We start from the raw sequence: 12964 nt of genomic DNA, 5'->3' as shown, positions 1-12964 counted from the left end.
AGTGTGTGATAGAAATAGATTAGCCATGCGGCCAAATCGAGTCACTGAAAACTTTAGCTGTTGGTAGTACGTTCGGCAGTGACCATTACCTCATTTCTTTCACTATTTCTTTAAACCAGAATTTCTCAGCCTGGGCTTTGCGACTTTTACGCAAGGGGAATACATAGGCTAGCGAAGGGAGGTAAAAAAAAAAAGTAAATGTAATTCTGATCTGCTAGGAAACTATATACATTTGTAGAGATCATTTTGAATTTCTTACTTTCATAAACATATTTTCATTACCATACTAATTGTCAAACTGTTTTTTTTCCTATTCTACATAAAGCTTACATTACACACAAGTAAAAGCGGTAAGAAGCAATAATAAAACATGTTTACTGCAAAACATAAATTACTCTTTAATGTCATTGGGTACAGATTATGATAAAATGAGAATCGTGATATGAAATAATCCATACAACATAATACATTAAAGAGATATCTAAAATACTTATATTTTGCTAGATTATGTCTATATCTAATTGCGATATCTAATAGATATTTGATAGACAATGAAGGTAGTCATATTTTTGTTACTGCAGGCGTCGTGTAGAAGAACACACCTATGAAAGTATATAATATATTATAAATGTTATTCATACCTTTTAGAAAAAGAACTGCAAGTGGAACTGGTGAATAGATTTCTACTAATGTCGTTGCATTTCTATCTAGGTGAAATATTGTGGAGTGAGTTGCTCTTATCAACATATTTTTACTTGTAAGTATATTTGTTGTTATTTGTTGTTGTAAGTACATTCACCCCTGTAACATACAGACTTCTACTTAATGTTTCAACCTTGCACATTGACAGCTGTCTACTAAATGTTCGAACTTTTATACATTAAGAATATTGTATTGTTTTACAGTCATAAAGTAACAATTAACAACAACAAATGTACTTACCACTTAAATATGTTAATATACGCAATTCTCTACAATATTTTCCAAAGAAAGCACATCAACAGGATGGAGGATACGTTAATTATTATACAAATAATAAACGTCCGATACAGTATGGATTTCTATCATAAATGTATAAAACACATATAGGAAATATCTAGTTGCTATTTACTATACGTCTGCCTACATCTAAGAGTAGGATATGTTTACATCTGTACGTCATTATGAAACTTAAACGTAATTTTGATATATGTTCTTTATCTACAATGTATAATTCAAACATCTAATAGAAGTGTATTGTATGAATGATTCTGTGTGGAAAGTTGAAAAAGCCTCCTTTAGTTACAACATTAACAAAGGTCAATAGTGGGCAATGTTGCGGGCACATTTAATACTATCTGATCAAAGGACAGTAATGTAACTTAAACTTCCTTTGATGTTCACAAATAATAAGTACATAAAAGCCATTAACTGTTTCTTAGAACTTTATTACCAAACAACAATAACATTAACAATACAAAAAATAACAACAATAACGTTAAACAAAGATTTATATCACAGTGTTAAAACGATAAAATTATATTAACAATAAAAGATCATTTATAAATCTTTTTTCTAAATTTTCCAAAATCTTGTTTCTTAAAGTAAGAAGCTTTGTACATTTCATGAACGAGCTATGAACTATCAAAAAATAACTCAATAAAAATAGTACATTCTTAACCCTAAAATGCATTTTGTTGCCAATTGGCATCATAGTGAAACAATAACAATAATAATGATATTTTTGAGATGTGTACATTAGCCAATAGGGCACGCCTATGCCATGTGGCACCAATGAAGTTAAGCTTTCTATCACACAGGTTTCGTCTAGTGGCATAGGTCGGACAGTGTGTCAGAGAGCGTCAGAAAGCATATAGAAAACACGAAACGTGCACATTTGTTATTTGTAATTTTTTTTCACAAAACCTTTTTTGGTTCTCTTAACATTTTAAAAAAAAATGTTTCACAATCTTCCATACCACATGGTTTTTCCTGATATTGACACTAAACTCTCTTTGCACTAGTGTAATACAACCATAACATCTATCCTGTAACATGATACCAAAGAAGAAAAATCATAAAAAATCACATTATTGGATATTATTTACATTTATCTACGTAATTCATAAAGAAAAAATTTCAACACGACCAAAATTAATTCGTCCAATAAAGAGTTAATTAAGTGAACTAGATATCAAATTTACTTTAAACGTAAATAATAAAAAAATTACGATTAAGTAAATACAAACCAACACTAATATATTATAGATAGAATTATAGACCTATTCTACACATTTGAGTACGTACAGTTTACATTTTCTTTTGATTTAGAAATATTTTTGGAAGTATGTTAAGGGACTTCACTATGCTCGTCACCATTTTAAACTTCTTCTTCCTATTATTTTTATAATAATTATTGTTATTGTTTAACTAAGTGAATCTATGGCCTATGAAACCCAGAAATTGAATGCAGTAATCACGAAAACTTTCCATTGACCTCTGTTTTTAGCCAGTAGAATCCAGTTTTTACTTTGTACTTCAATTTCTTCGAGATACATCTTAGTACAGTCCTCTCATTTGCGCAAATGTCTACCTAATAGTATTTTTTTCTGATTGAGCATCCAGTTAAAATTTTGAACGCGTTTATACTTTCTTCCATTCCTGACTACTTGACCTATCCAAATGATTTAATGACTCTTGGATTCAGGGCCCTTACTAACAATGTTAGGTAAACCATACATGTATAAATTATGTAGTTCCTCTTTGAGTTTCTACCATTTCCCATTCTCGTTCCTCTTGAATCCAAATATTCGCTTTAGGACTATTTTCAAACATTTCCAGCCTGTCGCTCATGTTATGCAACCATACAACATAAACAGGCATAATTATCGTTTTATATGTTTTAAACTTCAAATTCTTCTACAGAAGGCAAGAGCTTGGACTGAATAATAAAAAATGTCTGCTCTCAGTCAACATTCATTTTTTCGTATTATTATTATTATTATTATTATTATTATTATTATTATTATTATTATTATTATTATTATTATTATTATGCTATTGGTGTTGTCGCAAATAACTCAACAACTGCAAATAATAAAACAATATTTGAAACTGGATTATTTAAGAAGTACAAAATGCCATTAAATGAATGAAATGTTGCTTTTAAGATATTTCGTGAAGTGCGAAAATTTTATTACACGATAATTATGGTGTCACAAATCCGCACTCAAATATCTGACCTATAAAGAAAAACATAGCACCTATTTCTCCAAATTACGACTAGCCTTATAATGCTACTAGTGTATTTTTTTTTTTAATAAAATATTTTATAATTCTACCTATATATACTATGAAATAATGACAAATTAGAGATATCAGCATTTAGAAGGAACGTTTACTATTGTTCTAGAATTTCTTTTAACTTTCTTGCCTATATTTTACTACTTTTTTTTTACATACTACAAGACTTATTGCTTTGAGAAATAGACCCCTGAGCATTATGTTGCTACTAGTTTACTTAATTGCATTTCATTGCTACCAGAAGTCTTACTTCTTGTTTCTTTTATAATATTATTTCTTTTTCTCAACCTATTAACAAAAACCAAGTTAAAATAGAGACGAGCTTAGTGAAGATACATTTAGGTAAATTAATAATATAATGGTTGAATAGTCTGGAGAACTTGACTCATTGTTATCAAATGCAAATAGTGTAGTATTATGCTACACGATCGTATAAAAACATATATATATATCGTTTCTTTAGAATAAGCAATTCTGAAGTGCCCAGAGTTTGGTTTCAGCAGAACTAAAAGCATGGTGATATTTGATGAAAAGAATTTAAAAAAAAGAGCAGAAAGAAACGTAAATGAAATTAAATAACTACAGAATATTGAATATATTAATTCTAAGCACTGAGAGGGACGAGTTTATGTTAAATTCTTAGCGTAAACGTGGATAATTTTTGAATGTAAGGTAAAAATACTCTGGACATTAAAAAGACAAAAAAGGTAGATATGTACACTAATGTTCAAAATTATTGTCGCATGTCTATAAATCTGTTGTTGTAGGAATATAATTTGATAACGAATTCGCCCCGTATTTCTTATAATGTTACTATGTGTATAGTCGGCAAAGACATGTATGTGGCAAATTTTATGTCAAAAGAGCAGTAAATAAGAACAATAAAAACAAAAATAAAACTTTCTTATCCATTTAGCAACATTTTGCTTTACTCATTCTAATTTTCGTATTTATAATTCTTTTCCTATGAAATTTACCACAAATATAGGCCTACATTTCCCGATTATACACATAGTATCAGTATTAAAAGTTTTCTGCAAAATCATTATCAAATTATATTCATACAAGAAGACAGTTATAGATATGCGACAATCATTTTGGATATGAGTGTACATATGTGCCATATACCCTCTTATAATCCCCTATTGAAATTTGATTTATTAATGAATTACACTCTGTATATTCATTATTCAGGCTCAAAATATACTCTAAAACCGTATGCTTTGTAAATCAGGTAAGTCGAATTGTATTTTGTACTGACATCACAAAAGCACTTGTTTAGAATACATAATTAATAACTCAGACTTAAATTCAATTCATAAATCAAGGAAAATATTGTTGATTTCATTTGTTTAATTACGGCTTTTTTCCTATATCTTCTCTGATCAATATCATCAATCATCTTTAATGTAAATATCATCTTCAATGTAAATGTTTGGGTTAATTCCTAATTACAACAGTTCTCTGAAATGTAACAGACATTTTCAACGGTTTTCTTCTACTGCAGAAATCTCGCAACTTCATTTGTTTCCCCCATTTTCCTGATTCCTGTTCTATAGAAAGAAATATGGGAATTAATTATTTCTCTTCCATTGACTGTAGATAGTTGCCTACTTTCAAACCTAATTTTATTTCTTCAATTTCACTATTTATGATATTTCTTTTTTAAAAAGAAATAGGGGCGTGAAGAATAACACGTTCTTCTATCTAAAAGATAGCACAACTGTCTGATTGGCTCCCTTCTCCCGTAAATCAAAATGCGTTGCAAAGTCTGATATTTTACATATAAGACTTTCAAAGTAATCTTGGATTCTCTCCATTAAAATGTCTTTAAATTTCTTGGCTCCTTTGACAGAATATCTCCAAAGATTTAACAAAATATATATTAAACTAATAGAAAGAAAGGAACTTAGCATTACATGCTTAGTTCATCTTTGATATATGCAGACATACGTCACGATTTATTAAGCCAATTATCGCTCAAAACCATAATTTCTTTTTCCATCAACAGAATTTCCTTGCTGATCAATGACAATATTCTTCAGTGGCGGTGGAGAAGCTGGTGGTATGTGACTTGGTCCTGGGGATTTGAAACCGTTTCCTTTCCTATAGGAATTCGGAGATGCTGAATCACGTGGGTAAGTCTTGGGAAGCGGAGTAGTTTTAACATATACTGTTGCCGTAGTATATTGTGATGGTGGTTTCTGATAATGACTTCCTGATTGAATTTCATGTTCCTTACCAGCTGTTGGTACTTGGAATGGTGCAGGGTATGCAACAGCTGGGATATTTGTATTAATAAAAGTAGGTGAAGAGCTGGTTATTTTGGCAGAATCTGACAGTGAGAAGGGCACACCTGCGTATTTGAAGCCTGTGTTTTTAAGCCGAACAAATAAACTGTATGGAGCAATAACATGATTTTGAGGAACAGTGGGTATTATCTGTTTCATGCTGACGTCATAAGCCACTGGTGGTTGCACCGTTGGTGCAACATTTTCTACAAAAATGTTGGGCACATTTTGGACATTCAAGTTTTTACCAGAATTTCCGACCGGCGGATAATTTGCATATATTAACATTGGATTAACCGGAACATTAGCCAGCGTGTTATAAACTTCCGGCGGTGATGGTGCAGCATTGATTATTATTGGTGCAGGAGCATAGCTCTCTGCTGGTTTGTGACTTTGATGGTGGTAAGTTTGTTGAGAAATTGGAGGCTGATTATTTACAACTACAGGAATAAACTGGATATATTCTTGTTGGGGAGGAGGCTGTCTAATATATTGCACTTGTGGTTGTATTGCTTGTATAGGAACACTGTAATGCACTGGAACCTGAGCATGAGTGGGTGGTGCAGCCCCAATGCGTTGATGATCGTTGATAGGGTGGTGAAGAACTCCTCGGACGTACTGGGGCGGCGGATGGTAGTATTGTTGATGGTGCGTTGCGGCGGCTGCTACTGGCTGTGCTGCTACTATGGCCACAACTGGAACACTTGCATGTTGATAACTCGCAGGTGCCGGTACGTACACGGTACTAGTTGTTGTTGTTCTCTTCTTCTTTTCTTGTTCTTTTTTTGGTGTTGTAGCTGGTGTTGTTGTTGTTGATGATGATGTATCGCACAGTGCTATGGACAAGATACTTAACAACACCTGTAAAAGGAAAAGAGATGAAGAAAAGTCAGTCAATATGTTGATTAAATAACAAGGTAGTTCTGATTGCAATACATATTTATATTTAATACTTATTCATTAGCGGATACATAAAGATCATTTGGAAGGAGTGGATAGCCTCTTGGACGGTTAATATAAATTTGAAATAATTAACTGGAGCTATGGTCACTTCTGTGTTTTTGGTCTCTAGAACTAGGCAGGGAAGTTTACGAGATTCATAGTTTATTTTCTTCTGTTTCATCAGTTAACCAATTATGTCACCGTTTTTTATATTTCTTATTGTATTAACCAGTGGCGTACGCAATGGGGTCCCAGGATTTAGTCCTCTCAGAACAAAGTATTATTTAAAAAATAAGGAGGTATCAATCCTGAAATTGACTAAAAGTACCTAGATGATACATTGTGAACATGTACTTGACTTCATGTAAGATTCCTTTTAGAGTTGCAGGAACATAGTTTCAAGATATTCTAAAAATCAGTAAGAATTCTTAAGTTTGTTGCTGATATTTTCGTGAAACAAAAAAAAATATCTTTCAGTTTTACATCCCACGCTTATGCCGGCTAGGCTAAAGGACGGTGATGAGAAATTAATGCAATGATGAAATGAATAAAATGGGAGGAAATGGAAGAACTCTGGGAAAACCCACGAACATGATGTTTGTCCACCACAAAGCTTACTTGGCGCGAGCTGAGATCGAACCAGCGACCGCACGCATCAGAGGTGAACGCTCTATCACTGAGCCACCGTGATCCCAAATCGAAATCAGGACTAATGATGCACACACTAGTAAACAAGTCTCAAAAAAGAGTGTTGATTTGATCTCGAAAAATACTGAAAGCAGAACACCTCGCATAAGTATTCGAGTTAAATGACAGCTTTGGAGAGGTTATTTATGAGTCATTGTTCATACATACAAGTTATATATTGTACATCGTTCATACATCATAGATTCATACAGTTTAGAATTCATGCAGCCATCTCGAAAGAAATATTCAAAATGAATTTGCAAAATTTATGGTAAGCAAAAACAAACATGTGAAAAAGTTTTTAAGAAGTACGTACTCTAGTATTTTTAATTGTACACGAGATATTGCTACAGTTCTCTGTAATACTGCTATTTGTAAAGTAAGACTGAAATCGAGAATAGTTCTACATCTTGACGGTAGTTTGACAGGGTTGACGGCGTTATCTTTACTTTTATTTTTCACATTGTACTATGTAACTGGAAAAGGGGCTCACGAGGATCCCTCGCCTTAAACCCCATAAGAGCTAAGGCCGCCTATGGGTTTCGGACAACTTACTAAGATATGCTTGGCGTGGCAAAGTTTTCCCGTAAGTAGAGCAATTGAAGGGCATGCACACATTATAATATTTTAATAACGTTAGTCAAAATGACTTGTTCCATTTACTTAATTTTAGCGTTGCTGTAGTGACATTAGAAGTGAAATTATTTATAATAGAAACTGTTGAATAATACATAATAATTTATATAAATTTTACTATAGGCATGTTTAATGGCTTTCATCGTGCGTCTTGTAAGATGCGGTTGCTTGGATAACAAAATGTAAGAATTGTTCGTCGAGATTGCGATTGAATATTAGAGGTTGTTGGTAATCCAAATTTATTTATATCTGTTACCTTTGTATGGATGGTAATAACTGGATGGCCAGTTGTTTAGTAATGGAGATCATAGTGTGAAATTCCTGTGTAACGTAGTGGCTAACGCTCTCGCCTTTGGTGCGAGCTGTCCCAGGTCCGATTTCCGGTGGAGACACTTGGTTGAAAAATCGTTACAGCTTTTTCGGGCCAGCCATCCTGAGTGAGGGTTTCCTGGGTTTTTGTCATTCTCACAGGCACATGCTGCGATAATACCTAACATACTTATACAGGTCCCGGTCCTTCCTTCCCCCTTCCCCGGATTGTGTGCTCACCAAGAGATGTAGTTCCTCATACGTGATGGGCTTAAGGCCGTAGCTCACGGCAATGTCCAGAAATATGTATAAATAAGTAAAATATAATAAGATAATTAATGTGAAATCTTTGGTGGATATGTCAATATGAAAATTCATGTGTGGTGGGGTTAATGAAATAAAGACTATGAACTGAGTTCTCTGGTTTTAAGAATAACATTAATCTGGTAATTGATCTGATACAATGTATGATGTTTATATGGCTTGCACTACAGTACAAACCAGAGTGATTAGAAACATCGTTTTGATTTAATTCAGGACTAGAGATGTGGACAATGGAATATTAAAACAGTCACAGATTTTAATTAGGGTCCAATATTTAAGTATGTGTTGTAAAATTTGCATGATATTAATGTGAGATATTAATGAAGAATAGAAGAAATAAGTACAGAATATGAATTTCATTTGATTAATAATAAATGTGGAATATACAGTAAGTACTGAGTATTTAATACGTGATTTAATATAAAGTAAATATGAGTTGTGATTAATGATTAATACAGCAACCCACATTATGCTTTATCTTTTGTTTAATTATGGTTAATTTTTTCCAAATTATGCTTTATTATGTTTTATTGTTAATTTCATCATCAATCATTAATTTCAATCATTCTTTTACATTAATCATGTATAATGTATATTATTTACTAGCATATACATTAAATAATCTAAATATCTTGAACTATTTATTAATATTTTCTGCAAGCGATTTCTTTCATATTTAATGAACTTTCTACTTAATGCACTGTAAAGAGATATGCTTTACTCGAGTCAGTTTTTTATCACTTGTGTGCGCCTTAGAGATGCATATATACAGAAAGGGAAAGTAAAAGATGTCACCAAAAAGTACAGAAAATGCTCAAGTTCAAGAATACAACGAGATACTTTGTATTTTGGGCAGAAAGTGCTTCTATACAAGCACTATATCGGATATAATGTTAATTTAAAGATAACAAAAGAAGAATGTTTTTAATATATGTAAGAAAATATACATTAATGGTATAATTGGTTGCTATGTAGGTGTTTATAGATACTCAGTGTACATGTTTGATTCTAAAACAGTTTATGTGAATATACGTTAAAAGATAATCAACGAATAAATTATTTACTACTCATCATCTACTTGTGATTTCAGTATAAAAGGTGAGAATAATAACGGATATAATTACGGAATATATTTTAAGGTGTGAACAATTACTGCCACTAAAGATTTACTTCTGTTATTAGCCGAACCAGGGTTGACGACTACCTTTGGTGAGTCGTTGTAAAATTTTGGTTTACCTCACCCGGGAACTTTGTAAATTCATATCCTGAAGTACAAAGTAAGGGGTGAATTTACTTCAATAATAAGGTTCATGACTACGAATTTAACTATACTTAGAAGTGGTAAAATAATCACAAGAAAAATTATGATCAGTGAGGCAATGGAGAAAGAAACTGGTGACAGTGGTAACGACGAACAAAATACAGCTCCTGTTGTACCTGAAGTGTTGACATTTGAAGACAAAATCTTAATGGCTTTACAGCGACAAGAACAAAAGTTAGCCCAGATGTCGGAAGAATTAAAGCATACGATTCAGCAGAAATCCGAGGAATCCAGTAAACAGTACGAGGAATTAAGTAGACGGTTGGAGCAAATAGACCAAAATTCAGAAGATACGAAACAATCTGTGATCCAGGCGGTGAAAGACCTTACATTACAATTTGATGAAAAGTTAAAAAGAGTATCAGAAGATTGCCAGGATAATTACAACCATGTAATCCAAGAAGTCAATTGTGTAAAAAAGGATTTGGAAGTAATAGAATCTTCTGTTCGTCATCAAAAGATTCAGGTCACGGATAATTCTAACCAAATACGTGCAAATACTCAGTGGATATCTACATTACAAGAGGAAATTAGGACGTTGCAGATTAAGGACAACGCATATCACAACAACATGACTAATGATCGTTCGGAATTCCCTTGTTCTCAAGAGATGACCTCGCATTCACCCGTAACAGATCAACGTGGACATCACATTATCTCATCTTCAAGTAATCCGTCTGATGAGGACATTATTTTGGAAAGAATACATCCAAGGAATACTGTTGAGCGGAAAAGAGATGGTGGAACCACAGATAATGCAGTCGGTAAAAATTGTCACTCAACACGAACACGAAATGGTGAAAGGAAGGTAAAGTTAAGTGTAAAGATGAGTGAAATACGTGCTATGAGTAAGTTTAGTGGTAAATGTAATGAAAATGCTACCTCTTTCTTAGAAAAATTTCAAGATGAGTGCAATATAATGTGTATAGATAAATCGCAATATATGAAACTAATTCCTCATTTATTACTCCCACCATGTTCTTTATGGTTTAAAGCAGTACGAGATCACATTAATACATATGAAGAATTCAAAGCAGCGCTGATTGCAAATTACGAAAACGACTTTTTGCTTGCAAACAGAGATGCCACGATTAGAAACCAACCTTTTAATCCTCGTTTGCACAAATCTGTTGTCGATTTTGTCGTAAATACATATAACGAATTAAAAGTCGTAAATCCGTTGCAATCGGAATCCAGAGTAATTGCATCAATTCGAAATTTGCTACCGTTTAAACTACAACAGATCTTGTTTTCTATCCAGTGCATGAGTTTTAATCACTTATTAATGCTTGTCCAATGTTATGAAACTCAATACCACGCTCAGAATCATCAAGCAGGATTAGGCAAAATTAAAAACAATTCAGATCACCTTGTACCTGTTCGGAATCTAAATATCCGTAATGCAGACAATACGGAATATAACCTAAGTCGAGCAAATTTAAACAATCAGAACAATCAAAATAGGCAAAGATATGTTGGGAATCAACCTAACCTAACCAATCGAGACAATAATTACGTCAGATCACTTAATCGAAGTAGACTCAAAAACAGTCGAAATGCATGGCGAAATTCTAGAAATGCTATAAATCCTATGTATAGACATAACCGTAGTTCAAGAGATGGCACTTTGTATCAAAATCAAAGTCATGACGCAATTCATGTACAAAATAATGCGGAACATAATCACGATTGTGCAGTACAATGTACTTTATTGGAATCATATGCAAGTACGAATTTAAACTGACTGCAGTTGATGAAGTAAGGGTTAAACCCATATCAGCTATAGATTCTCATGAATATTTATCTTCAAATTTATGTGTTAATGTCAATAATGAAAACAACCCTTATGACTTTTAGATACTTTATCACGTTTGTTTCAACAAATGATAATTTTCAAATGATTTTAATTCTTTCTTGTTAATGTGAAGAATTATAGTTCGATTTATAATTGATTAAAAGCAAAGGTTATTTATATTATATCGATCTGTGTTGAAACTTAATTGTCAAAGATTATGTTAAGTATAAAATTCATTCTATTAAGCTAATTATTCGACGACTGTCTTTATGAGCTATCTTATATGTTATTCGAATAAGATCCTTTTCTATCATGACATCTTATTGATATAATGTATAATTTAAAATATCATCTAACTTAATTACTATATAATGCGCCCTGGAATGATCAAACATCTTTTTCTTAATATGATCGTTTTTAATAATGATTGAAACTATTGATTATTGTGATTTATGTTTTAAAATGTAATTGTCTTTTACAATTTTTGACTTCGCACCCTTCAGTGATTAGTTTAATAAGCGACGACGTTTCTATAATAAAAAATAAATATTAATGAAATAAAAGATTTATTATAAATGTATTTCTATAAAGGAAGCTTAATAAAGTTATATACGAGGGTCGATCGAAATGTAAAGGACGTAATTAATAGAATATCATTATTATAAAACGGACCAGTGGTTCTTAAATATAAAAGCCAAGCTCGCTTGTAACTTTTATATTCAGTCCCGTCGTCGGGCGACATTTTATACAACGAGATACTTTGTATTTTGGGCAGAAAGTGCTTCTATACAAGCACTATATCGGATATAATGTTAATTTAAAGATAACAAAAGAAGAATGTTTTTAATATATGTAAGAAAATATACATTAATGGTATAATTGGTTGCTATGTAGGTGTTTATAGATACTCAGTGTACATGTTTGATTCTAAAACAGTTTATGTGAATATACGTTAAAAGATAATCAACGAATAAATTATTTACTACTCATCATCTACTTGTGATTTCAGTATAAAAGGTGAGAATAATAACGGATATAATTACGGAAGATATTTTAAGGTGTGAACAATTACTGCCACTAAAGATTTACTTATGTTATTAGCCGAACCAGGGTTGACGACTACCTTTGGTGAGTCGTTGTAAGAGGTACACATAACAATATAGTGTGGAGTTCTTGTGTACTATTGCCTATGGCGTGGGAGACCTAGGTTTTATTCCCGGTGGGAGCTCATGTGGTTCGGATTCCACGTTAATCAGTAGGTCCACGTCTCATATATCCTCGCTGCTGAACGGGACGTTAAACTCAAAATCAACTCAACTCTTGTGTACTATTCATTTTTCCTTTTCTTCACATCAAAGGATTACACAACAATTTACA

At 32.4% G+C, this 12964-nt stretch overlaps 1 protein-coding gene across 1 annotated transcript in view; it reads right to left on the bottom strand.

The window, feature by feature from the left end:
• Window positions 1-402: 402 nt before the first annotated feature.
• The window catches only part of LOC145694114 (uncharacterized), a 44756-nt gene continuing 32194 nt past the window's right edge, over window positions 403-12964 (bottom strand). Inside the window, exon 2 of the mRNA XM_081770233.1 lies at window positions 403-6434. Within this exon, the coding sequence (XP_081626359.1) occupies window positions 5256-6434 (1179 nt within the window). The 3' untranslated portion in view covers window positions 403-5255. The remainder of the gene's footprint in view (window positions 6435-12964) is intronic.

The sequence above is a fragment of the Thermobia domestica genome, chromosome 9 (assembly GCF_964235325.1).
Source record: "Thermobia domestica chromosome 9, izTheDome1.hap1.1, whole genome shotgun sequence".
In the NCBI taxonomy this organism is placed as follows: Eukaryota; Metazoa; Arthropoda; class Insecta; order Zygentoma; family Lepismatidae; genus Thermobia; species Thermobia domestica.
This window is presented reverse-complemented; position numbering and strand designations above follow the sequence as displayed.